Source organism: Nerophis lumbriciformis, linkage group LG17 (assembly GCF_033978685.3).
Source record: "Nerophis lumbriciformis linkage group LG17, RoL_Nlum_v2.1, whole genome shotgun sequence".
In the NCBI taxonomy this organism is placed as follows: domain Eukaryota; kingdom Metazoa; phylum Chordata; class Actinopteri; order Syngnathiformes; family Syngnathidae; genus Nerophis; species Nerophis lumbriciformis.
In genome coordinates this window covers 30,433,912-30,461,877 of record NC_084564.2, presented here as the reverse complement: position 1 = coordinate 30,461,877, position 27,966 = coordinate 30,433,912, and the positions used below count along the sequence as shown (strand labels likewise).

Below are 27,966 nucleotides of genomic sequence, written 5' to 3'. Positions count from 1 at the left end.
TTGTTATTTTTCTAAAGTTATTTTTAAAATGCGCATTTACTTTTACTTCAGTATGTTGTCTTCAGCACATTGTACCTCACTACATTTGAAATCATAGACGAGTAGAAAAACTATGAAGAAAAAAATGCAGCGAGCAGTAATTTAGTTGGAAAGTTATTTTCTTTTAGCAATTACATCAAGAGGAGCCAGATGAGGTGGTTCGGGAATCTGGTCAGGATGCCACCCGAACGCCTCCCTAGGGAGGTGTTTAGGGCACGTCCGACCGGTAGGAGGCCACGGGGAAGACCCAGGACACGTTGGGAAGACTATGTCTCCCGGCTGGCCTGGGAACGCCTCGGGATCCCCGGGAGGAGTTGGACGAAGTGGCTAGGGAGAGGGAAGTCTGGGCTTCCCTGCTTAGGCTGCTGCCCGCGCGACCCGACCTCGGATAAGCGGAAGAAGATGGATGGATGGATTTTAACCCATAAAGTTGTTGAGTCGAGTCAAAAAGTAACTTTTACCATGAGTACATTTTGAATCAGTTACTTGTTTTGCTTGGGCTCTGTGCCTTACTAAAATGTATTCAAAATACAGTATCTGTACATCCACCTGTGCGGAGGGTGCAAACCTATACATGACGTCACTATAAACCAAAACATATCACGATACTGTACTTGCAACACATATTTCTGGAAGCTTCCTCTCATAAATAGTCAGACGGTGAGAGAAATAACCACTGCTCAACGAAAAACTTGAAAAAAGAAACATCTATTATTGAGGTGGTTCAGGAATCTGGTCAGGATGCCACCAGAACGCCTCCCTAGGGAGGTGTTTAGGGCACGTCCGACCGGTAGGAAGCCACGGGGAAGACCCAGGACACGTTGGGAAGACTATGTCTCCCGGCTGGCCTGGGAACGCCTCGGGATCCCCCGGGAGGAGTTGGACGAAGTGGCTGGGGAGAGGGAAGTCTGGGCTTCCCTGCTTAGGCTGCTGCCCCCGCGAACCGACCTCGGATAAGCGGAAGAAGATGGATGGATTTTAATCCATAGAGTTGTTGAGTCGAGTCAAAAAGTAACTTTTACTATGAGTACATTTTGAATCAATTACTTGTTTTGCTTGGGCTCTGTGCCTTACTAAAATGTATTCAAAATACAGGATCTGTACATCCACCTGCGCGCAGGGTGCAAACCTATACATGACGTCACTATAAACCAAAACATATTACGACACTGTACTTGCAACACATATTTCTGGAAGCTTCCTCTCATAAATAGTCAGATGGTGAGAGAAATAACCACTGCTCAACGAAAAACTTGAAAAAGGAAACATCTATTATTGAGGTGGTTCGGGAATCTGGTCAGGATGCCACCAGAACGCCTCCCTAGGGAGGTGTTTAGGGCACGTCCGACCGGTAGGAGGCCACGGGGAAGACCCAGGACACGTTGGGAAGACTGGCCTGGGAACGCCTCGGGATCCCCCGGGAGGAGTTGGACGAAGTGGCTGGAGAGAGGGAAGTCTGGGCTTCCCTGCTTAGGCTGCTGCCCCCGCGAACCGACCTCGGATAAGCGGAAGAAGATGGTTGGATGGATTTTAATCCATAAAGTTGTTGAGTCGAGTCAAAAAGTAACTTTTACTATGAGTACATTTTGAATCAGTTACTTGTTTTGCTTGTGCTCTGTGCCTTACTAAAATGTATTCAAAATACAGTATCTGTACATCCACCTGGGTGCAAACCTATACATGACGTCACTATAAACCAAAACATATTACGACACTGTACTTGCAACACATATTTCTGGAAGCTTCCTCTCATAAATAGTCAGACGGTGAGAGAAATAACCACTGCTCAACGAAAAAGTTGAAAAAAGAAATATCTATTATTAATCCACCGGCGAGGTAAGGTTTTGGACCGTTTCAGTGCGAAAGGGAATCCCTCGACGTCACCAAGGATACCAAACACAACAGCACTGCACAAATATGGGCATGTACGTCAGCGGAACCCCGAGGCGGGACTTAAATGCTTCGGTTGTAGGCTTACCCAAGGAGGATTCATTCATAAGCCCAAATCTGCTTGTTTGTACCGTAATTTTATCCTGTATCCACCGGGTCTTGCCGCCAAACGGACTTTATGGATCTATCGAAGTGAGGAAGGAAGAACCGAGGACTGGGGACAATTTATATCCCCATTTTTTTGGCGGGGAAGTGGATTAAATATTCTCCATGCAACTTTTTTGGAAAGACAGCAGGAGCAGCCCCGCCGAAAACAGCAAAAACTCTATTAAAGGTAAGCAGCATTGATAAATAACTCAGTTTAGTTTGTAATTATACAGACTTTTGCTTAAATATATACAATTTGACTGACTACTTCAGGTGCCACGCTCCCTTTCGGTCCCCCCGGGGAGATGTACCAAGGGTTCCCCGGCGACTACGACAGCGGTTCCCGTGGAAGCTCATCTCCGTCCATAGAGTCCCAGTACCTTTCCTCCGTGGACTCCTTTGGGAGCCCGCCGACCACCAGTGCTCCCCAGGTAAAAGAAACAACAAAATACCATTTTGAGCCGAAGCTAAACTAATGAGGCTAACGTACTGCTAATGTTTGGTAATATCGCTAGCAGACAGGACATGGACGCGGTTCTGTGTGTCGCGCTAATATCATACAAACGTGTCACAGAAAGTCTACAAAGTTTTCATTAAAAATAAAACAAAAAAGGTACCGACTGTTTAGAAAGCCCACGGCTGAGAAAACGTGCGTGGAGCTTCGTCGTGTAGCCTGGGTGACACACACACACACAGCCGCAATCCCGCGACGTCACCGGAGAAGCTCCGCCCATTTCCTGCAGCTCGACCGCACACTCGCTCCCTCTCCGAGGCTGGTGACGTAAATGGCCGTTCTATTTTGGAACGCTACGTCGCGTTGTCAAGGGGAACGCCGGGGGTGTGACGGGGGAGGGAGGGGGCGGAGCCACACCGAAGCTGTCTGTCACGGGCGACTGTCGTGTGAATTTGAATACATAGAAGGCATCTGAAAAGGGTTTTAGAATTGATTTACATGTTATATAGTTTATACTGTTTATGCTTATCAGAATTTAAAGTATAATTTATAAACTAAATAAATGGCCTTCTTCTGGGATTAATTCATTACGCTGCATAGCTGTTATCCTCACAATGTTATTGGTTGTTTATCTTATTCTATGTGTCCTGTGACTGACTGGTCGCTAGTCCGAGTCTCTTCTCAAGTCAGGGATAGACTCCTGCTCACCCTTGACCCTAACCATTAATTGATTTACGTGGACCCCGACTTAAACAAGTTGAAAAACGTATTCGGGTGTTACCATTTAGTGGTCAATTGTACGGAATATGTACTGTACTGTGCAATCTACTAACAAAAGTTTCAATCAATCAATCAATCAATCAATCAAATTATTGATTGATTGATTGATGGGTTGATGGGTTGATTGGTTGATTGATTGAAACTTTTATTAGAAAAATAAAAGTTTCAATCAATCAATCAAATGATTGATTGATTGATTGATTGAAACTTTTATTAGTAGATTGCACAGTAGAGTACTGTGCAATCTACTAAAGTGGTATACCTTTATATACCACTTATGCAAGTGGTATATAAAATGAAGGGCCGAGCGGGTGGACATATTGGAAGGGGACTGTGCAATAGTGCAGTTTGGGAGTTAAGTGCCTTGCTCAAGGGGACTTTAGTATTGATTAGGAAGGGTTTACTAGTGCTAATTTGCATATTTTTGTGTTATCCTCACATTGTTGTGGTTGCTTATCTTATTCTTTATTGTTTTATCTTATTCTTTATTGTTTATCTCATTGTTTATCTTATAGCCAACTCGGTGGCCTACTGGTTAGAGTGTCCGCCCTGATATCGGTAGGTTGTGAGTCAAACCCCGGCTGAGTCATACCAAAGACTATAAAAATGGGAGCCATTACCTCCCTGCTTGGCACTCAGCATCAAGGGTTGGAATTGGGGGTTGAATCACCAAAAATTATTCCCGGGCGCGGTCACTGCTGCTGCTCACTGCTCCCCTCACCTCCCAGGGGGTGAGCAAGAGTGATGGGTCAAATGCAGAGAATAATTTCGCCACACCTTGTGTGTGTGTGACAATCATTGCTACTAACTTAACTTTATTCTATGTGTCCTGTGACTGACTGGTAGCTAGTCCGAGTCTCTTCTCAAGTCAGGGATAGACTCCCGCTCACCCTTGACCCTAGCGAGGGCAAGTGGTATATACAATGAAGGGCCGAGCGGGTGGACATATTGGAAGGGGACTGTGCAACAGTGCAGTTTGGGAGTTAAGTGCCTTGCTCAAGGGGACTTTAGTATTGATTAGGAAGGGTTTACTAGTGCTAATTTGCATATTTTTGTGTTATCCTCACATTGTTATTGGTTGTTTATCTTATTCTATGTGTCCTGTGACTGACTGGGAGCTAGTCCGAGTCTCTTCTCAAGTCAGGGATAGTCTCCTGCTCACCCTTGACCCTAACGAGGGCAAGTGGTATATAAAATGAAGGGCCAAGCGGGTGGACATATTGGAAGGAGACTGTGCAACAGTCCAGCTTGGGAGTTAAGTGCCTTGCTCAAGAGGACTTTAGTATTGATAAGAAAGGGTTTACTAAAGTTAAAGTTAAAGTAGCAATGATTGTCACACACATACTAGGCGTGGCGAAATTATTCTCTGCATTTGACCCATCACCATTGATCACCCCCTGGGAGGTGAGGGGAGCAGTGAGCAGCAGCGGTGGCCGCGCCCGGGAATCGTTTTTGGTGATTTAACCCCCGATTCCAACCCTTGATGCTGAGTGCCAAGCAGGGAGGTAATGGCTCCCATTTTTATAGTCTTTGGTATGACTCGGCCCGGGGTTTGAACTCACAACCTACCCATCTCAGGGCGGACACTCTAACCACTAGGCGCCACTGCTAAGTTGCATATTTTTGTACATTAATGGAGGGAATAAACCGTGTCTGCGCCCCTAAGCAATTGGATCAAAACATTATACAAAAAATTACAAGCATTTATTCAACCTTGTTATTTAATTTTGCGTCTCGTGTGCTATAATCATTACAATGTTTTGGTTGTGGATTTCTGCATGCTCCTTCACATTTGTATAAAACAGAAACCTGTCCATTCCCTTTTAAGGAATCTTTCAAGTGAGTTGGAATGTTTAAAGTAATAGATGCTGTATTTTTGTATTTTGTCAGGTAATGTACAGTACAGGCCAAACGTTTGGGACACACCTTCTCATTCACAACACAACTTGGTGGTCCCAACCCCATTGATAAAGCACGACATTCCACTAATCAACCCTGATAAGGCACACCTATGAAGGGAAAACCATTTCAGGTGACTACCTCTTAAAGCTCATAGAGAGAATGCCAAGAGTGCGCAAAGCAGTAATCAGAGCAAAGGGTGGCTATTTTGAAGAAACTAGAATATAAAACATGTTTTCAGTTATTTACAATAGAAGTACACAACAGACACATTCTTTAAAAAAAAAAATTATTTATCCATTCTTCCATTTTGTACCGCTTGTTCCTTTTCGGGGTCGCGGGGGGCACTGGAGCCTATCTCAGCTGCATTCAGGCGGAAGGCGGTGTACACCCTGGATAAGTCGCCACCTCATCGCAGGGCCAACACTGTTTTTTTTTGTTTTTTTTAATTTGACCTTTTTTGTTAAGTACATAACTCCACATGTGTTCATTCATAGTTTTGATGTGACAATCTACAATGTAAATAGTCATGAAAATAAAGAAAACACATTGAATGAGGAGAAGGTGTGTCCAAACTTTTGGCCTGTACTGTATGTGTGTTTTACACTATATACAACACATTAGATTATATTTACGATTCATTAGGTAACTTATGGTATTCAAGTGAAGATGTCAAAATAAACTTATATGGCATTATCTACTTAGATATTAGCATACTTGCCAACCCTCCCGGATGTTCCGGGAGACTCCCGAAATTCAGCGCCTCTCCCGAAAACCTCCCGGGACAAATTTTCTCCCGAAAATCTCTCGAAATTCAGGCGGACCTGAGTGACGTGTCGACAGCCTGTTTTCACGTTCGCTTTCCCACAATATAAACAGTATGCCTGCCCAATCACGTTATAACTGTAGAATGATCGAGGGCGAGTTCTTGGTTTCTTATGTGGGTTTATTGTTAGGCAGTTTCATTAACGTCCTCCCAGCGCGGTTACAACACACAACAACAGCAGTCACGTTTTCGTCTACCGTAAAGCAGTTCACCTGCCGTAAACAGCAATGTTGTGACACTCTTAAACAGGACAATACTGCCATCTACTGTACATGCATATGTGACAACAACATCTATGGCTTTTAGAGAGTGCAGTGCACAACTGCGCACACAACAAGGAGACGATGAGTGTTATGTGTGTGTATATGTGGAAATAAATGAACACTGAAATTCAAGTATTTGTCTTATATATATATATATATATATATATATATATATATATATATATATATATATATATGTATGTATGTGTGGGAAAAAATCACAAGACTACTTCATCTCTACAGGCCTGTTTCATGAGGTGTTCCCTCAATCATCAGGAGATTTTAATAGAAGCATTCACATACCATGGTTTATATAGGGCACAGAGTGGGTAGGTACAGGCTGGCGTAGGGGCGTGGTGATTTGCTCATGTGTTACCTAGGAGGTGTTTCCGTCTGTGACGGCATGCTGATACAATTTCGCTGCGCTTGTTGAGGGATGACAGGTCTGGACGGTATATAATAAACAGTTTCTCTTTCAAGCATAGGTTGCAAGGTTGAAAGAGAAACTGTTTATTATATACCGTCCAGACCCCCCCCCACATCCCGAAATCGGAGGTCTCAAGGTTGGCAAGTATGGATATTAGCCCGGTGAAATCCACACTATTAGAACATGTAAAACAGGTTTCTGAATTATACGCATGCACAATAGCGAGAGGATGCAGAATTCAATGGTGATGCACACCTGAATTTCCATCAATACAAAGTGTGGTGGTACAATTGCAAATTATAGACCCTAGTTTCTGCTACGCCGTGCATATTAAGACTACCTGTCCATGTCTCCCGCCAGGAGTGTGTGTCAGCCGGAGCTGGCTTGAGCATTGTGGGCAGCGGGCCAGGATCCAGCGCCGGAGGGGAGATGCCCGGCTCATTTGTGCCAACTGTCACTGCCATCACGACCAGCCAGGACCTGCAGTGGATGGTTCAGCCCACGCTCGTCTCCTCCCAGGCCTCGGGACAGAGCGGCACCACTGGCACCTCCACAATGACACAGCCGGTGTCACTGGTTGACCCTTACGACATGCCGGGCCCGAGTTATTCTTCCGGGTCCGGATTCACCCCCCCGAGTTCGGACACCCCCGGTCCGGCTACGGGTCCCATTCGCCACTCCAGAACCCGTAGTCGTCGCACGCGAGACGAGTCTGTGAGTGAAGACGGAGATGTTGGTGTGTTAGTAAGTGTGTGTGCTTGGACGGTTTGTTCGTTTGCCCTCACATGTTCACACGTTCACTATCTCTTACAGCAGTGTTTTTCAACCCTTTCTGAGCCAAAAAATCCCGAGGCAATTTACCAGCAGAAAACATAAAAAAATGAAACTCAGCAGCCGATATTGACAATAAAAAGTTGTTCTCGCAATTGTTGGATATGAATTCAACCCATAACCAAGCATGCATCACTATAGCTCTTGTCTCAAAGTACCGTCACCACCTGTCACATCACACCATAACTTATTTTGAAGTTTTTGGCGTGTGTAGTGTTTTAGTGTCTTGCGGTCCTATTTTTGGTGGTTTTTCCTGTTTTGTTGGTATTTTCCTGTTGCAGTTTCATGTCTTCCTTGAACGCTATTCCTATGCTTTGTTTTGGCAATCAGGACTATTTAAGTTGTTTTTATCCTTCTTTGTGGGGACATTGTTGATTGTCATGTCATGTACGGCTGTACTTTGTGGACGCCGTCTGCTCCACACGCCGTAAGTCTTTGCTGTCGTCCAGCATTCTGTTTTTGTTTACTTTGCAGCCAGTTCGGTTTTAGTTTAATTTTGCATAGCCATCCCTAAGCTTCAATGGCTTTTCTTAGCGGCACTCGCCTTCTGTTTATTTTTAGTTTAAGCATTAGATACCTTTTTACCTGCATGCTGCCTCCTGCTGTCGTCTGCATATTGTGATCATGACAAACATCTACAAAGCAATTAAAGTTAAAGTCAAAGTAGCAATGACTGTCACACACACACTAGGTGTGGCGAAATTATTCTCTGCATTTGACCCATCACCCTTGATCACTCCCTGGGAGGTGAGGGGAGCAGTGAGCAGCAGTGGTGGCCGCGCCCGGGAATAATTTGTACTGATTCAACCCCCAATTCCAACCCTTGATGCTGAGTGCCAAGCAGGGAGGTAATGGGTCCCATTTTTATAGTCTTTGGTATGACTCGGTCGGGGTTTGAACTCACAACCTACCCATTTCAGGGCTGACACTCTAACCACAAGGCCACTAGCTACCTGCTGCCACCTACTGATGTGGAAGAGTATTACACGGTTACTCTGCCGAGCTCTAGACAGCACCGACACTCAACAACGGCACATTTGCGGATTATAATTACTGGTTTGCAAAAAATATTTTGAACCCAAATAGGTGAAATTACATAATCTCCCACGGCACACCAGTGGTTGAAAAACACTGCCTTACATTACACAATTTCTGCTAACATAGTTTAGGCCAGGGGCTTTAAAAGTGTGAGATGGAAGCGCCATGAGAAAAACAAAGAACATTTTAGGCTCACTGTGCCACACTTTGAAAACCCCTGGATTAGACCTCATGCAGTCGTAAAATAATACACATACCACTTCACACAATAATCACTACTACCCAACTCAAGGACAAAACTCTTAACCCTCTTCTCTTCACCCCAGCTGTCCCCGGAGGAGGAGGAGAAGCGGCGTGTCCGTCGAGAGAGGAACAAACTGGCCGCCGCCAAATGCAGAAACCGGCGGCGGGAGCTCACAGACAGACTGCAGTCGGTGAGTTTGGCCAACTTAAAAATAAACCTGTTGCTTCCGGCTTGAATGAATGTGTCACACCCAAGGAACCACAACATTAGGTACACCTGCACAATCCAAAATCAATCAATCAATCAATGTTTACTTATGTAGCCCTAAATCACGAGTGTCTCAAAGGGCTGCACAAGCCACAACCACATCCTCGGCTCAGATCCCACATCAGGGCAAGGAAAAACTCAACTCAATGAGAAACCTTGGAGGGGACCGCAGATGTGGGGACACCCCACCAACCCCCACCCCCTGGGCGACCGGTACAATGGACGTCGAGTGGATCTAGCATAATATTGTGAGAGTCCAGTCCATAGTGGATCTAGCATAATATTGTGAGAGTCCAGTCCATAGTGGATCTAACATAATAGTGAGAGTCCAGTCCATAGTGGATCTAGCATAATATTGTGAGAGTCCAGTCCATAGTGGATCTAACATAATAGTGAGAGTCCAGTCCATAGTGGATCTAACATAATAGTGAGAGAGTCCAGTCCATAGTGGATCTAGCATAATAGTGTATGAGTCCAGTCCATAGTGGATCTAGCATAATAGCGTGAGAGTCCAGTCCATAGTGGATCTAACATAATATTGTGAGAGTCCAGTCCATAGTGGATCTAACATAATAGTGTGAGAGTCCAGTCCATAGTGGATCTAACATAATAGTGAGAGTCCAGTCCATAGTGGATCTAACATAATAGTGTGAGAGTCCAGTCCATAGTGGATCTAACATAATAGTGAGAGTCCAGTCCATAGTGGATCTAACATAATAGTGTGAGAGTCCAGTCCATAGTGGATCTAACATAATAGTGAGAGTCCAGTCCATAGTGGATCTAGCATAATATTGTGAGAGTCCAGTCCATAGTGGATCTAACATAATAGTGAGAGTCCAGTCCATAGTGGATCTAACATAATAGTGTGAGAGTCCAGTCCATAGTGGATCTAGCATAATATTGTGAGAGTCCAGTCCATAGTGGATCTAGCTTAATAGTGTGAGAGTCCAGTCCATAGTGGATCTAACAAAATAGTGTGAGAGTCCAGTCCATAGTGGATCTCACATAATAGTGAAAGTCCAGTCCATAGTGGATCTAACATAATAGTGAAAGTCCAGTCCATAGTGGATCTAACATAATAGTGAAAGTCCAGTCCATAGTGGATCTAACATAATAGTGAAAGTCCAGTCCATAGTGGATCTAACATAATAGTGAAAGTCCAGTCCATAGTGGGGCCAGCAGGAGACCATCCCGAGCGGAGACAGGTCAGCAAAAGAGGTTCAAAACAAGACCTGGTCGATAAATGATATCCCTACTGAGATAATTATTTTGTAATACAATATAAGGTTAGCTCAGCTCAACATGGACAACTGGTCTGTGTCCACCAGTTTTCTTTCTTTCTAATATCTACAAAATATTGTGTTTCAAGGATATTCAACTAAATTGTTTTGGGAGGCGCCCTGTGATGAGGTGGCGACTTGTCCAGGGTGTACCCCGCCTTCTGCCCGAATGCAGCTGAGATAGGCTCCAGCACCCCCCGCGACCCCAAAAAGAGACAAGCAGTAGAAAATGGATGGATAAATGTTTTGGGAGGCATGTTTCCAGAAAGCTTAAAGAGGAACATTTTTGGAATTTTGCCTATTGTTAACAATCCTTATGAGAGACAAGAACACATATGTTTTGTTTGTTTTCTTTTGCATTCTATCCATCCATCAATTTTCTACCGCTTGTCCCTTTCGGGGTCGCCGGGGATGCTGGAGCCTATCTCAGCTGCATTCGGGCGGAAGGAGGGGTACACCCTGGACAAGTCGCCACCTCATAAACGACTAGTTGTACAAACCCTGTTTCCATATGAGTTGGGAAATTGTGTTAGATGTAAATATAAACAGAATACAATGATTTGCAAATCCTTTTCATATTCAATTGAATGCACTACAAATACAAGATATTTGATGTTCAAACTCATAAACTTTATATATTTTTTTGCAAATAATAATTTACTTAGAATTTCATGGCTGAAACACGTGCCAAAGTAGTTGGGATAGGGCATGTTCACCACTGTGTTACATCACTTTTTCTTTTAAGAACACTCAGTAAACGTTTGGGAACTGAGGAAACTAATTGTTGAAGGTTTGAAAGTGGAATTCTTTCCCATTCTTGTTTTATGTAGAGCTTCAGTCGTTCAACAGTCCGGGGTCTCCGCTGTCGTATTTTACGCTTCATAATGCGCCACACATTTTCGATGGGAGACAGGTCTGGACTGCAGGCTGGCCAGGAAAGTACCTGCATTCTTTTTTTACGAAGCCACGATGTTGTAACACGTGCTGAATGTGGCTTGGCATTGTTTTGCTGAAATAAGCAGGGGCGTCCATGAAAAAGACGGCGCTTAGATGGCGGCATATGTTGTCCCAAAACCTGTATGTACCTTTCAGCATTAATGGTGCCTTCAGAGATGTGTAAGTTACCCGTGCCTTGGGCACTAATACACCCCCATACCATCACAGATGCTGGCTTTTCAACTTTGCGTCGATAACAGTCTGGATGGTTCGCTTCCCCTTTGGTCCGGATGACACAATGTCGAATATTTCCAAAAACAATTTGAAATGTGAACTCGTCAGACCACAGAACAGTTTTCCACTTTGCATAAGTCCATCTTTGATGATCTCGGGCCCAGAGAAGCCGGCGGCGTTTCTGGATGTTGTTGATGAATGGCTTTCGCTTTGCATAGTAGAGCTTTAACGTGCACTTACAGATGTAGCGACAAACTGTATTTAGTCACAGTGGTTTTCTGAAGTGTTCCTGAGCCCATGTGGTGATATCCTTTAGAGATTGATGTCGGTTTTTGATACAGTGCCGTCTGAGAGATCAAAGGTCATGGTCATTCAATGTTGGTTTCCGGCCATGCCGCTTACGTGGAGTGATTTCTCCAGATTCTCTGAACCTTTTGATGATATTATGGACCGTAGATGTTGAAATCCCTCAATTTCTTGCAATTGCACTTTGAGAAATGTTGTTCTTAAACTGTTTGACTATTTGCTCATGCAATTGTGGACCAAGGGGTGTACCTCGCCCCATCCTTTCTTGTGAAAGACTGAGCATTTTTTGGGAAACTGTTTTTATACCCAATGATGGCACCCACCTGTTCCCAATTAGCCTGCACACCTGTGGGATGTTCCAAATAAGTGTTTGATGAGCATTCCTCAACTTTATCAGTATTTATTGCCACCTTTCCCAACTTCTTTCTCACGTGTTGCTGGCATCAAATTCTAAAGTTAATGATTATTTGCACAAAAAAAAAAGTTTATCAGTTTGAACATAAATATGTTGTCTTTGTAGCATATTCAACTGAATATGGGTTGAAAATGATTTGCAAATCATTGTATTCCGTTTATATTTACATCTAACACAATTTCCCAACTCATATGGAAACGGGGTTTGTAGTCTGCTGACATATGCAGTAACATATTGTGTCATTTATCTACCTATTATTTTGTCAACATTATTAAGGACGAACTGTAAAAATTGATTATTAATCTACTTGTTCATTTACTGTTAATATCTGCTTACTTTCTCTTTTAACGTGTTCTATCTACACTTCTGTTAAAATGTAGTAATCACTTATTCTTCTCTTCTTTGATACTTTACATTAGTTTTGGATGATACCACAAATTTGGGTATCAATCCAATACCAAGTAGTTACAGGATCATACATTGGTCATATTCAAAGTCCTCATGTGTCCAGGGACGTATTTCCTGACTTTATAAACATAATATACATTTAAAAAAACGAAATAAGTTGTTGTGATGCCAAAAAATATCTACGTAATCATAGTAGTATCGACTAGATACGCTTCTGTACTTGGTATCATTACAGTGGATGTTAGGTGTAGATCCACCCATGGCGTTTGTTTACATTTTGATGCCGGTGAGCTACAGTGTGTTGTGAAGCATGTTTAGCTATTCCTCGTCCTCCAGTGATAATGATAAATGTAAGAAACGTACTTTATTTGCGCCACGGAGGCCAGAATTAGTGATTTACAAGTAGCTAAAACACTGCAGATGGCGATTGGACGTTAGCCGCTAGCTAGCTAGCCACGTCTTAAAGCACCTCTTCCTGAGGGTGTTTCAGTGTTATAACTTCACCTTTATCGTTACTTTTTAAGCCAAAATGCGTTCGTTCTCCCTTTTCTGTCTACACGCAGTGTCTGCTTGTAAGTACTCCGTGATTGTGTGCCGCTGAACATGCTCCTCTACTCATAAAACCAGCAATGACACGACGTGACGACGTTTCAGAGGTGGTATCGTATCGAAAATGATTCATTAGTATCGCGGTACTATACTAATACCGGTATAACGTACAACCCTACTATAAAGTATTAGCCCACATTTCATATTTCGTTTGTACACAGCTCGCTCAACAGCAGTGATGGGCGAGCTACTTGGAAAATGTAGTAAGCTATGCTACAAGCTACTCTCAATTAAATGTTATGCTAGAGAGGGAAGCTCTCCTCTGAGAATTGTAGCAAGCTACTTTTGCCTTGTAGCTACATTTAACTGCATTTATATATTTGGGCCCACATGTATAATATCAATGTTAATGTAACTGACAGTATACAAATGGACTCAGAAGAGGTCCATTACTATTAACTATCTGCCATTTAGCTAGGGACACCCTACAACTGCCTCGAGGGTTCCCCGAATCCCACTGTATGTATTTATTTAGTTGGCCTTTTCTTTGGCCCACCCCTATAATGGTATTAATTTTCTCTCACAGCTCCACATTTACACTGTGACCAAGTCATGACGGTCCTATATCTCTCGGCTTCCGTCTACCCTGTTTCGCCCTCTCTTCGTGCTCGTAGCAGTTCATCCTCTGTATATTCAGGTTCAAAAAGATAAGGTTGTGAATCCTCATTTGTCCAAAAATAGTAATGTGCGTCGTCTATTATGAAGTATGTCATGATTACAAAACACACGTTTGTTGACCGAAGTAGGAAGTGCGCTGCTATGGGCACCAAAATAAAATTACCAACATACAGTCCCTTCAGTATTAGTCTTATTTTTTATATCCCAGAGAACCAGCGTCCTTTGCAATGGACATTTGATTGTGGTCTATTTTTTAGTTACACCTGTAACTCTGTTGTTTTGAAGTACATTCTGCAAAAAAAAAAGTTAAGCATGTCCATAACAGCACTCTAGTGTGTTTAAGAATCTGCTCCAAAAATGTGAGTCTCTCACAGGTTTTTTTGAAACTAAACTTGTGGGCCACCAGTTGAATAGCACAAATGATGAAAAAGAGAGTACCTAAGATGGAACCTTGAGGAACACTACTAGTATAACCAAAGAAGTTGATCAAATGACTACTGACAGCAACACCTTATGAAAAAAATCACGTTACGAAAAAAAAAGTGCTTGCCAAAAAATGAGAGGACTTAAAGGAAAGTCTTGCGGACTTAACTCAATTATGTAAATCACAAGTTTGGAACCCGGTGTTCTATGTTCTAGCAAGGTTCAAATGTCAACGCAAAGATCTGCTCATGTGTTTTTACTCTTGTCCAGGTTCTTCTATACCACAGGTTCTTAACCCGTTTGAGCTCGGGGCCCCACTCAAATATTAACACCAAATTAGTAATCTTACTTTTGGTTTTAATAGTACTTAATAATTATATACAACCTACTTACAGTTTACAACCTTGTCAAATGTAATGATCACAAAGATTATTTTTTATTTAACACATAAAAATTAGGCTCAGGTCAGGCTGATTGGAAACCAAAATTACTGCACAAGAAGGAACTCATAAATAACTGACGAAAACCCAATGTACACACAATTATGTTGTGCTAAAATAGATGAACAAAATTGACAATGAATATTTTCCTTAATTGAACTTTTAGTAAAATGAAAGTGCAAATGAAAATACAGCTACGCCAATTTAGTCATAGTTTTTGAGCATGTTTCTAGCATTGAACAAAGAGAGCACAGTCTACTAAGTATGTTAAACATACTTGGTTAATTGAGCTGATTCTGATTAATGGACTTCTCAATGACTTTATTGCCAGACTTCTTCTGTTGGTTTGATATTGTCATTACTGTCCCAAGTGGTGGAAAAGTGTATTACAACTGAGTACCGAGAAAATAAACCCTAAACTTAGCCCAACAATGGCTAAGAAACACCGCTCTATACAACAGGATCACTCCATTGTTTTTAGAAATGTGCCGCCAAAATGTTTGTCTCCCAAGTCTTGAACTAAACTTGGGAGACAGTTAAAATACTTGTTGTATTTAAAACAGGGCAGTTATTCAATTCTTGTTTATGATTTATAGTTTGTTTATTTCTCACATGCATACAGTTACAACATGATACATCACAATTTCCAATTTCTCTTCACAACATCACACAAGAGGAATAGGAAGAAACAGAGCTTATTTAATCCAACCCCTTTTCCATTTCAAAGCAATTGTTAGACTTAGACTTAGACTTAGACTTCCTTTTTATTGTCATTCAAATTTGAACTTTACAGTACAGATAAGAACGACATTTCATTACATAAGCTCATGGTAGTGCAGGATAAAAAAGCAATAAGATGCATATATAAATAAATAAATAGGTTACTGTACAGATAAATATATTGCACTTTTCCACATGCATCCACGTTTATGGATGTATGTTATATTGACTTTTTTATTCCAGCGAGTTAATCCATTTTGGGGGGAGTTGAGGGGATAATTATGATGCGTTCAAGAGTCTTACGGCCTGAGGACCTGGAGGTTCTGCTTCGGAGGCTGCGGAACCTCTTTCTAGAGTCCAGCAGTGAAAACAGTCCTTGGTGGGGGTGGGAGGAGTCTTTGCAGATTTTCTGAGCCCTGGTCAGGCAGTGGCTTTTTGCGATCTCCTGGATAGGAGGAAGAGGAGTCCTGATGATCTTATTGACACATTTGATCACTTCCTGTTTTCAATTTTGACACAATTCAACTCCACAAATGATTAGGTTCTAAGAAATAAATAGTTAGATGAGTTGTACCGGTATTTAATAGAAGATGAATACAATTATCTCATTTTCAATCTTCTTTGTTGTATTTTGTAAACACCTTGAGTTTGAACAGTTTCCTAAACTGGACCCTATCAGTACTTTGTTTGATGTTTTTGCTTAATCCATTCCATCCTTTAATTCCACATACTGATATACTAAAGGTTTTAAGTGTTGTGCTTGCATACAAATATTTTAAATTAAATTTTTCTCTAAGGTTATATTTGTCCTTTTTTGAGAATATTTTTGTACAGTTTTGGGTAGCAGTTTATAGTTTGCTTTGTGTATAATTTCAGCTGTTTGCAAATTCACCAAATCATTAAGTTTTAGTATATTTGATGGAATATCAATCAATCAATCAATCAATCAATCAATCAATCAAATCATGAGTGTCTCAAAGGGCTGCACAAGCCACAACGACATCTCAGATCCCACATCTAATAAAAAAAAATAGTTTGTTTGTTCTCTATATCCAACATTATGTATTATTCTAACTGATGTCTTTCATAACATTGTTAGTAAACTAAGTATACTTTATATTTTTACGCAATAACTCAGATATGATAGAACTCGCGAGCAGTAGACAATATGTAGTGATTTTTTTTTTTAATCCAATACATATTTTTCTGTATTCATTATTGAAGTATTTCTTGCCACCTAGTGTTGTATGTTTTTATATGACATTCCAATTTATTTTATCATCTGTTACTACACCCAAAATGTGGTTTCTTTTACTCCATCAATGTCTGTTCCATCTGTCTGTATTTGTGTTTGTCTTTCTCTGCTGCTGTTATCGAATAGCATTATTTTGGTTTTACTGAGATTACTGAGGTCTGTTTTTGTCAAACCATCGCTTCAATTTATTAATTTATTCTGTTATTATTTGTTTAGCTTCTGCGTGTTTTCTCCTATGTCCTCTGCAAATAGTACTAATTTAAGTCCTTTCTAACCTTACAAGTGTTGTTTATACAAAGATTAAACAATTTTAGTTTTTATTGATCCCTGGGGTACGACACAAGGACACTGTTTACCATCTGTTGCATTAGTAATCTCTTCTGTTATTTCAATTAATGCCATCGATTCATTGATTGCGTAGATAACCTTTTCTCTCAGTAGCATATGGTGTTGCTCCGGAAGTAATCTTGCCATTAAAACATCCCAGTAGGTGTGGCTGACATATCCTAATTTTTTCCCAATATTTTACCCACATATTCTGCCCATCCAAATTGTAGCTCTTTAACTGCAGACCCCAATTGATTGTGCAAGTGTACTAAATTAAGTGTCCAGTTACAGCAGAGCTGGGCAAATATTTTGACTCGGGGGGCCACATTGAGAGAAAAAAAGTGTCTGGGGGTGGGGGCCAATGTGTATGTGTGTATAAATGATATATACACATTTAGCTGTAAAAATCTGTTGTACAGTATGTGTGTTTGGGTCCCTTTTTGTCCAGGAACACTAATACCAAAAGTCACAATGTCCGATAGGGTATTAAAAACGTTATGACAGACCACCTCAAAAAACGGAATGGCATTTTAAAGTTTTTTACTGAATGGGACACCCAAAATGTACATGAAAATAAAAGAAGGGGGATTTACAATATTAATTAAAAACAATAAAACACTGAATATTAACAACATATGAACGTTGCTGCTCTTTTAAGTGGGATTTACAATATTAACTATGAACAATAAAACACTGAATATTAACAACATGGATGGATGGATGGATGGATATTAACAACATATGAACATCTTTTAAATCTCAGACCAGCTCTTCGATAGTTGTGTATCTTTTACAATCAAGCAAAACACAACCAAAATGTAAAAAAAAACTATATATGAATGCAAAGGGTAATAAACACCTACATTAGATATATTTTTTGTAAAAATCTGCATCCGCATCTGTTCCTGACACATGCGTTTGGGGCTGGCTGCTCTGAAAACAAACCCCGCCCATTTTGCTTTGTTCCTGGTCTAAGCTGCTGTGACCTAGATTACCGTAATAACTCCTATAACACTCAAAAGTGCAGATTTCAACCATTGAAATACTTTCAATAGTTTAAGACTTACGGTCAATTAAAAACAGCACTGCACACCATAATGGCGGCTACAGTTTTGATGTTGTCTGTTATGGTTGGAGGAGGGAGTTGTGACAGCACAGAACCACAAGGGGGCAATATTGCTCTATGTATTTATTAAATGTATATATAAAAAATATAATAAATAATGAACAATATAATTTAATTAAACAACAAAGGAATGGTGTGTGTGAACTAGATCCAAAAGGGTTGTATGGTGGAAGCAGGGCCGGCCCGTGGCATAGGCCGTATAGGCAAATGCTAAGGGCGCCGTCCATCAGGGGGCGCCACGCCAGTCCCACAAATGTTGGAGAAAAAAAAAAGGAACAAAGTTGGTACTATTATTTCTAAATACAAAAAAATAATCCCACGTTAATTAAAATGCAAAGTAAAGGCTATTTAATAGAAATATTATTTGTTACAACATTACGCCCCCCCCCCCGCACGGTGCACCAGCTCCCTTCCCGTATCATGACTCTTTTTGGACGTCACCACATCAAAAAATCAACACCAGATGTCAAAACGGCCAAAACTGTCAGGTGCCCAGGGAAGAAAAAAGAGAAAAGAAGAGGAGGAGAAACGAGAAAAGACAGAGGTAGCAGATAGGTAACGTTAGCCTACATGAAATTATTGGTCTGTTACAGAATGTGATAGTAACCTGGCTTGTTAGCATTAAGCTAATGTTACATGATTCGGCAATTGCTAATCAATAAATAGCTAGTTCTGTTTTAACGTCGGGTTGATATTGTGGAGGGGGCTAAATTGTTATGGAAAATAATAATGTAACGTTAGGTAATTACAGTACTCCCACCTTACATTCCTCAGGGACATTTGTATTAGATCTTTTAAGCAGGTGTTTTTTGTTTACATTGTTATTGCCTTCTGGTTAGCTAATGTTTGCCCTGCAGGTAATAGTCACTTTTCCACCCCTTTATATATTAGGTATAGTTGTAAGTAAAAAAAAAAAAAGGTCAAAGACAAAGCTATTCGGTTTCTTGTGAGTATATACACTTCACTGCCGATGTGGGGGGGCGCCACCTAAAATCTTGCCTAGGGCGCCAGATTGGTTAGGGCCGGGCCTGGGTGGAAGACTATGTGTATGAATAATTAGCTGTTGAGTATTACCATAATTGTTGGATGAGGAAGCAGACAAATCCAAAGGGGATAGGCAAAATGGATCCGTGATCCAAGCGAGGTCCGTGGGGCAGAGAGAGGTGTCAAGGGGTCCGTGTCCAGAGCGGGGGTCGCTGATCAAGGGAGGCAGTTGAGATCCAGGGGTGGGGTCCAAGGAAGCGAGATGCACAGCTCGAATCCAAGGCAACGGAAGGAAAACACTTCGGGCACAAGGGAGAAGACAGGGAACAAATCAAGCACGGGGAAGAACACGGAGAGAGCAAAGAGCAAACGATCGCTTACGGTATGCCAACAGAAGGTTATATTCCTGCGAGGGATGGCAGGTTGTGCAGGCTTTTGAAGGCAGGTCTTGGGGCGGTATGGCGTAGTGGGTAGAGCGGCCGTGCCAGAAACCTGAGGGTTGCAGGTTCGCTCCCCGCCTCTTGACATCCAAAATGCTGCCGTTGTGTCCTTGGGCAGGACACTTCACCCTTGCCCCCGGTGCCGCTCACACTGCTGAATGAATGAATGATAGGTGGTGGTTGGGGGGGCCGTAGGCGCAAACTGGCAGCCTCGCTTCCGTCAGTCTACCCCAGGGCAGCTGTGGCTACACATGTAGCTTACCACCACCAGGTGTGAATGAATGATGGGTTCCCACTTCCCTGTGAGCGCTTTGAGTATCTAATAATAGAAAAGCGTGATATAAAATCGAATCCATTATTATTATTATTATTATTATTCTGATAATCAGCTCCAGGTGTGCAGATTGCCGGAGATTGATTGCAGCTGTTGTCTGGGGCGCGTATTGCGCGCTCTCGGAGCTGCGCTCGGTGCAGCTCACAGATGACTGCGCACTGACACGCGCCCGGACCGTGACATTGTCAACGTATTCGTTTAATCTGGAGCCAGAAGATGTTTAAAGAGGACACGATGCATAAACATAAAATGAGAAGTATTTATTCCCTATTGGATACAATTCTAATACAATTTGTCTGAGCGCTATCTGTCCCTACACTGCAAAACCTGAAATCTAAGTAAGATTGAATATCTCAAATAAGGGTGATATTTGCTTATTTTCTGTCTGATAAGATAATTTTTCTCACTAAGCAGATTTTATGTTAGAGTCTTTTACTTGTTTTAGGGGTTTTGGTCCTAAATGATCTCAGTAAGATATTACAGCTTGTCGCTGAGATTTGATGACCTATATTGAGTAAAACATGCTTGAAACTAGAATATCAACTGTTGCAAAGCTGTGTCATCAACACTCACAAGTATAAAACTGCTTTTTCAAAGTAATAATTTCTTATTTCAAGCATGAAAAAAAAATCATGACTTTGACACAATTTTGTCTCATAATTAAAACGGATGACATCCAAATGGACTTTGCTGTTTTATTTTCAATGAAACAATAGAAAATACGTACTCATAAAGTAGTACAGTTGGCACAGTACAGTAAACGGACAGCATTGAAACATTTCACATGTGACATTTCTAACAATTTTGAACAGAAATAGTTCATGCACATTCAGATAAATTCTTCAAAATTACAATTAAAAAGAGCACGCACTTGGCGCGATGATGTCACGTTATCGATGGAAAAATTCATTTTTAGACAATATGATTTGCCTGAGCGGCTAGTAGACCCCGAGAGTAACAAGCGGTTGCCTTGTTGCCTTTCCATTAAGAAAAAGAAATTATTTTTTAGTATAAGTTTGCTGGTTTCAAGAAATGTAATGCCGAGCGCATATCATTATGTCAAGATAATGGCAGTAGCATTTACTTCATTTAAGAATATTTTTCAACATATTGAGCAAAAAGGTCTCTTTTTTTTCCACCAAGAAAAGTGCACTTGTTATTAGTGAGAATATACTTATCTTACGGTATTTTTGGGGTTCATTGAAGTTAGTTAATTAGGGACCGCAATGTCCCTTTGGGACAGAGGACCCTACTGTATTTGTAAGGTTTTTTAATTATTATTCCGCCACCTCTTTGAGCTGTAATTTGACATGCTTCAAAACTCACCATATTTGACACACACATCAGGACTGGCGAAAATGGCCATCTAATCAAAAAACCAAACCCCAAAACTCAAAATTGCGCTCTAGCGCCCCCTAGGCAAAAACACAGAGAAAACTGCTTGTAACTTCCGGTAGGAATGTCATAGAGACATGACATAAAAACCTCTATGTAGGTCTGCCTTAGACCTAGATTTCATACGTTAACATTCTTCGGCAAAAATCAACAGGAAGTTGGCAATTCCCCCTTCAAAATAAAAAGTTAGTAAAAACAGTCACTTTTGCCTCTTTGAGCTGTAATTTGACCCCCTTAACATGCTTCAAAACTGACCAAACTGGACACACACATCAGGACTGGCAGAAATTGCGATCTAATAAAAAACCCAACCCCAAAACTCAAAATTGCGCTCTAGCGCCCCCTAGGAAGAAAACACAGACAGAACTGCTCCTAGGAAGAAAACTCAGACACAACTGCCTGTAACTTCCAGTAGGAATGTCTTAGAGACATGAAACAAAAACCTCTATGTAGGTCTCACTTAGACCTACATTTCATATATAAACAACCCCCAGCAAAAATCAACAGAAAGTTTGCAATTCCCCCTTCAAAACAAAAGTTTTGTAAAAACCGGTCACTTTTTTTCAAACATTATCTCCTCTGAGCGCGTTTGTCGTGTCGGCTTCAAACTAGCACAGGAGAGAGATTGAACCCTTCCGATTAAAATTTGACCAAAGAGTTTTAATTACTGCTCCGGTTTGGATTGTATGTGCCGTCAAAGTCGGTCGCGTCCATCGCTGCTTGCAGCTTTAATTTTACTTGTTTTGGAAAGTCTTGACAAGCCAAATTTTCTTGTTCTATTGGCAGATAATGTACCTTAGTTCAAGTAAAATACCCCTAATTTTTGTATTTTTTTTTTCTTGTTTTTGAACACTGACTTTTTGCAGTGTAGTAGCATTCAACACGGCGACTTACACGCCGCGTCGCGCTCTTACAATATATAACACAATGTATGAATATGCAATGGGTGTCTTCTTCCCGGTGTGGAATCTTTCTCTGCTTTTTCCTCTCTGGACTTCATATCACATCTGACCTATTCATAAAGGTCTTAAAAAATGATGTAGAACAAGGGTGTCAAACTCAAATACAGAGTGGGCCAAAATTTAAAACGGAACAAAGCCGCGGGCCAAGATTGAACAAATTGACCTTTTAATAGGGACCCAAACAAGTTTTGCATTAAATATTGAACAAGCAAGGCTTATATAACTTTATAGTGACATGCAAAATCGAGTTTCAAATAATAATTAAAAAATATCAATGGCATATCAAATACAATTTAAATAAAAATTGAATGCCTCTTTTTTATTTGCAGCCTTCTGAGGTAAATATCAACATTAACTTTTTCCACAGGCTAATAAATTTGGAAATAAAATAATGAATAAACCAACCATTCAGGACTTTAAACGGCTCAGTTTGCAACACACTGATCTAATCTGATGTGCCCAAGCCAGATACCTGCCATCTTCTCTTAGATGCTAGTTCATTAATGTCGGGCCTCAGGCTTTGAGCTGAGGCAACCCTCATTATCGAACAAAGGTGTTCATCAGTCATTATTTCTTGTAATCCACAGTCTTGGGGGCGTGCCTTACAGGCACTGCTTTTAACGTCCTCTACGAGCTGACGTCACGTCCGCTTTTCATCCATTCTAACAACGTGCCCGCCCAGTCACAAGATATGAGCGGCTCTTGTACGCACACACACGTGAATGCAACGCATACTTCATCAACAGCGATATAGTTTACACTGAGAGTGGCCGTATAAGCAACTTTAACATTGTTAGAAATATGCGCCACACTGTGAATCCACACCAAACAAGAATGACAAACACATTTTGGGGGAACATCCGCACAGTAACACAAAATAAACACAAGAGAACAAATACCCAGAACCCTTTGCAGCACTAACTCTTCCAGGACGCTACAATATACACCCCCGCTACCTCCAAACCCCTGTTTTTAAGCTAAATTATTGGTAAACACAGTTTATGTATAATAATTTACGTAAAACCGCGAGTAATGAATAAAGTTTTCATCAATTAATATATTCTGTAGACATACCCTCATCCGCTCTCTTTTCCTGAAAGCTGATCTGTCCAGTTTTGGAGTTGATGTCAGCATCTGCTTTGAGTGTCGCAGGATATCCACACATTCTTGCCATCTCTGTCGTAGCATAGCTTTCGTCGGTAAAGTGTGCGGAACAAACGACTGACCATTTCGTCGGCTTTCCCCACAGCCTCGTATTTTGAACAAATTTCCTCCAATTTCTTGCCACTTTCGCATCTTTGAGCCACTGGTGCAACTTGAATCCGTCCCTGTCCGTGTTGTTACACCCTCCGACAACACACCGACGAAAGTGAGAAAATGGCGGATTGCTTCCCGATGTGACGTCACGTTGTGACGTCATCGCTCCGAGAGCGAATAATAGAAAGGCGTTTAATTCGCCAAAATTCACCCATTTAGAGTTCGGAAATCGGTTAAAAAAATATATGCTTATTTTTCTGCAACATCAAGGTATATATTGACGCTTACATAGGTCTGGTGATAATGTTCCCCTTTAAGGGCCGTATTTTGCCCAGATCTGAGTTACAGTATATCCTCCCTCATCTTCCTCTTCCGTCTTTCTATTCTTTCTGCCTCCACAGGAGACAGATAACCTGGAGGAGGAGAAGGCCGAGCTGGAAGCGGAGATCTCCGAGCTCCAGAAGGAGAAGGAGCGCCTGGAGTTTGTGCTGGTGGCTCACCAGCCCAACTGCAAGATCCTCTACCAGGAGCAGCCGCCGCCGGGCTCCACGCCGCTCCCCGCCCAGACCTTACAACCCTCTGCCTCCATTGTGAGCTTGGCAGTGAAGGAAGACTCTTTCTTTCTCCCCGCTGCCTACACAACAAGCCACCCGGCTTCCTCGCAGTCGCAGCAGCAGCAGCAGCAGCAGCAGCAGCAGCAGCAGCAGCAGCAGCAGCAGCCGCCGCCTCAGCCTGGGATGATGCAGGAGGTAGAGTTTTCTCGTTCTTTCTATGGCTCGAGTGAGGCAGTGACGCTCGGCGGGCCGTGCCTCATGGCCGGCGACGGGGGCGACGGCGGTTGTGGTGGCGGTAACCGTGACGATGCGACCATTGCCAACCACAGCACCTCATACACATCTTCATTTGTGTTCACCTACCCAGAGGGAGCCTGCGGGGTCAGTGCCAACCATCGGAACAGCAGTAGCGAGCAGTCATCTGATTCCTTGAACTCGCCCTCCCTGCTGGCGCTCTGACTGACCGACAAAACGCGCGTAACTTATGCTTGACGACGGTTATGGGGTGACGCCCCTTTGAGCGGTCTTGCAGATTGAGTAAAAGAAACACAAAAATTTAAGAATTCCACGAGCGAGCCATGCCAACTTGAGTGTGGCGCTATGTGAATCCGACATATGATCCACGTTAGACTCATGTGCACCCACCTCGTTCCCTCTGAGGGTCCCTCCTTTCATTCACTCTTTCATCCCTCCCTCCTCTTTTTGAACAGTCGTATTAGCGCACAAAAGGAGGAGAGACAGATTGCACTCACCACCGCTAAGCCTTCATCCCGTTTTTTTTTTACAATTCCTCTGCCATGCTTCTCCTCCTCTGTCTCTTGTGTTTCTCCCCCTCTCTCTCTCTCTCTCTCTAAAGTCCCCGACCCCCGAGAGCCCGAAGACCCCCGAGAGTCCTTGGAACCTTGAGTGAAAACACACACAGACCACCTTAACCTGTCAGGTTAAGACACAGAAGACCTGGATCAGGATTCTGGATTCCTAAAGAGCTCACACCCCCGGACGCTTGCACACACACACACACACACACACACACACACACACACACACACACACACACACACACACACACACACACACGCACACACACACACGCACTCACATACAGATATGCACAGAGTACGCTGGAGGTCTTTAAACGAGATGGCAGTTATCGTGCGGTTTCAAAGGAAGAAATGGCGCAATGAGGGATGGCACCCATCCTGGATGTTTGTTGTCGTGAGCCCAACGCAAATGAACAAACACAAAATAGAAAAACATCCTGCTGTTGCCAATTGTCGCTTTTGCATCGTGCTTTTCTGCCCCCTCGCGTGAAGATCCAGACAACCTCTAAAGCCTTGGGCCCCTGGCCTGTTTATTTCTTTCTTGAATGAGGTTGTCATGGCGACTGAGCGTAAACAGACCAGGAAAACCGAAAGAGGAGAGCATCCCACGTGGCGCGAGCGTCCTCTTTTCATGTCTGTGAATTTGTACCATTTTTGTTTCTCCTCGTACGTTCCAGTGACACTTGTTGCATATTTTAATGTCTTTTTTTATGTGTTTGAATGTTCCGCTTTTACTCGTACCGTTGAATTGTTTTTCTCTTACTGTTGCATTGTGCTATTTTTTTTTTTGGTCATTATTTGATTTTGTTTCACGTGGCAACTTTGAAAGCATGTCGTGCACAAAAGGTTTTTTCAAAAACTCGTCTATATGCCTTTACACAGATATCATGTATATATACTATATAAGTATCATGATTGATGAGTATGAATGTATTGCAGATTTAAAGGGGATATTTTTGAAGAAGAATTTGATGTTTCGGAGGTTTGAAACTAATATTTTTTTAAGAGAATGAAAAAACATATATATATATATATATATATATATATATATATATATATATATATATATATATATATATATATATATATATATATGATAGATTTTAAACAGCCCTGCCCCTTAACATGAAGTGCAATGTCAGTGCCTCTTGCAATGTGTATTTATGTTTTATAAAACAGTATAAAAGCACTATAAGAGACTAAGTAAATGTATGTTGGTATGTAACTATGACGTCAAAGTTGTGGCGAAGCCTTTTTGTTTTGTCTGTTTTTTTCTCTGTGAGGTCTGACCCAGAGCTACTGTTGCTGCCAAAATGACCAAAACAAATATTACAACTTTTCAGACGATATGCTGTAGTTATATTTGCAGAAAATAATCATGCACAATAAACGTAATGACCTGAAATGTGTATTTGAAGCACAGCATACGCATTAATTTCCATATTTACGATGATAGCCACTTTGTTTTGAATAAATACACACTTTCAACACAATTGATGTCAAATTTGTTGTAGAGTTTCCAGCCAAATGTGGCTCTTGGTGCTCAGACAATGGGTGGACCTCACTTTTTAAAATAGCTAATGACTGTCGATGCTGGAGATGCCTTTTTTTTTTTGTCTCTCTCGAAAATGCAAATGTGATTAGAATATGTTCTGGTGTCAGAATAAGCATAAAACATATTCACTATTTCTCATGTACATATTTCTTTCTTTACTTGTGGTGCTACTTTACAATAATGGAAAAACAAAAAGAGAATTTCATGTTGTATGCAGGTGCCACAGTTAAAAGTTGGCCCCAGCCAACAGAAGTACATTAGTGAATTCAGAGCAGCTCAATCTCCTTGTATTCCATCATAACATCCATATTGATTATTAAGATGCAGCTTTAAATGTGTGAATGGCACCTCAGAGGCCTTTGCACTGACCGCACAACCTTCTTGACATCCATTCATCTGTTTTCATTGACATTTCTTTCATGAATACAATGACGTGACCTAAGACGATTTATCAACAGAAACCTACCGCCGACTTGCTTGAACTGATAGAATCAACTGAACAAAAGTTGCTCCTATTTTTCTATATGATGTGGTGAATGTTCCAATGTGTTTTTATTATTCCACACTCCTCACATATCCATACATTGTTATTGTTTTCTTTGCTATGAAATGCAATACCTATAATGCTCTTGGAAGAAAACATGATGTAGCAAATGTTAAATCGCGGTGTGGGTCCAACTGCTACGATATGTCCAGTGTGATGATGTTTTGCTTCAAATATTCAAAGTTATTCTCAGAAATTTACTGCAACAGTTACTTTTATTTTGTGTTTTATCTGTTTTTTCATATTATGACTTTTTTTTTTTAAATCATTGTCACATTTAATATCATATATAATACTGAGTTTACAACAGTGAAAGAGCCAAAGAATTTGTTTTGGATTGGGATATATTGTTTTATTTGCATATATATATATATATATATATATATATATAATGTCAAATAGTTGGAGTCATGACTTTATTTTTCTAGTTTTATTGTCAGGCTTAACATGCTCAAACGAGGCCAACATATATGTAACCAATATGTTGTATGTGGTCTCTATAACTTTCTCACAATCACACTTCAACCTGTTTCTGTCCATATAATAAATTATGTATGTTTCCTCTTATCACAACAACTTTCTTTGGGGGCCGTCAAATATCTACCTAATTGAATTGTTTTGATCAATTGACCAAATCCAATTCATCTCTGACTTTATAAACAGTGTAGGGACTAACGAGTTACTATAACGCCGTTAGTTTCGACGGTAACTAGTTTACTAACGCGTTATTTTTTATATTCAGTAACTCAGTTACCGTTACTACATGATGCGTTACTGCGTTATTTTACAATATTTTTTTATGTAGTATCGGCTAGAAACAGAACATCTGAGTGTGTTTTATTGCAGAGTTGCGGTGTCATGCTTCTGATTCTTCCTCTCTCTGTGTATGTGTCTGGGTGTGGGGAGGAGGAGGGGGGG

The 27,966-nt window shown here is 41.4% G+C and overlaps 1 protein-coding gene and 1 long non-coding RNA gene across 4 annotated transcripts in view; one reads left to right on the top strand and one right to left on the bottom strand.

Moving 5' to 3' along the window:
- LOC133614805 (uncharacterized) overlaps window positions 1–2,816 on the bottom strand; it is a 109,602-nt gene extending 106,786 nt beyond the window's left edge. The window contains exon 1 of the long non-coding RNA XR_009816627.1: window positions 2,698–2,816. This is a non-coding gene — a long non-coding RNA (uncharacterized lncRNA). The remainder of the gene's footprint in view (window positions 1–2,697) is intronic.
- On the top strand, window positions 207–26,037 carry fosb (FBJ murine osteosarcoma viral oncogene homolog B). Of its 3 annotated transcripts, XM_061973057.1 has the most exons (6): window positions 207–2,263; window positions 2,350–2,507; window positions 7,086–7,469; window positions 8,921–9,028; window positions 23,976–24,323; window positions 24,496–26,037. In XM_061973057.1, the coding sequence occupies exons 1-6, from the start codon at window positions 2,200–2,202 to the stop codon at window positions 24,559–24,561; spliced, it is 1,128 nt and encodes a 375-aa protein (XP_061829041.1). In that variant the 5' UTR covers window positions 207–2,199; the 3' UTR covers window positions 24,562–26,037. The 3 variants fall into 3 exon arrangements, with proteins under 3 accessions (XP_061829041.1, XP_061829040.1, XP_061829039.1); XM_061973056.1 differs by having other exon boundaries at window positions 7,086–7,439; window positions 23,976–26,037; XM_061973055.1 differs by having other exon boundaries at window positions 23,976–26,037.
- The last annotated feature ends 1,929 nt before the right edge of the window (window positions 26,038–27,966 follow it).

What these genes read in the sequence shown, in the direction of transcription:
- fosb (XM_061973055.1), top strand. Translation starts at nt 2,200, where the DNA reads ATGCAACTTTTTTGGAAAGACAGCAGGAGCAGCCCCGCCGAAAACAGC. An exon ending in CAGCAAAAACTCTATTAAAG is followed by an intron (nt 2,264 to 2,349) that starts GTAAGCAGCATT and finishes TGACTACTTCAG; the next exon opens with GTGCCACGCTCCCTTTCGGT. An exon ending in ACGGAGATGTTGGTGTGTTA is followed by an intron (nt 7,470 to 8,920) that starts GTAAGTGTGTGT and finishes TCTTCACCCCAG; the next exon opens with CTGTCCCCGGAGGAGGAGGA.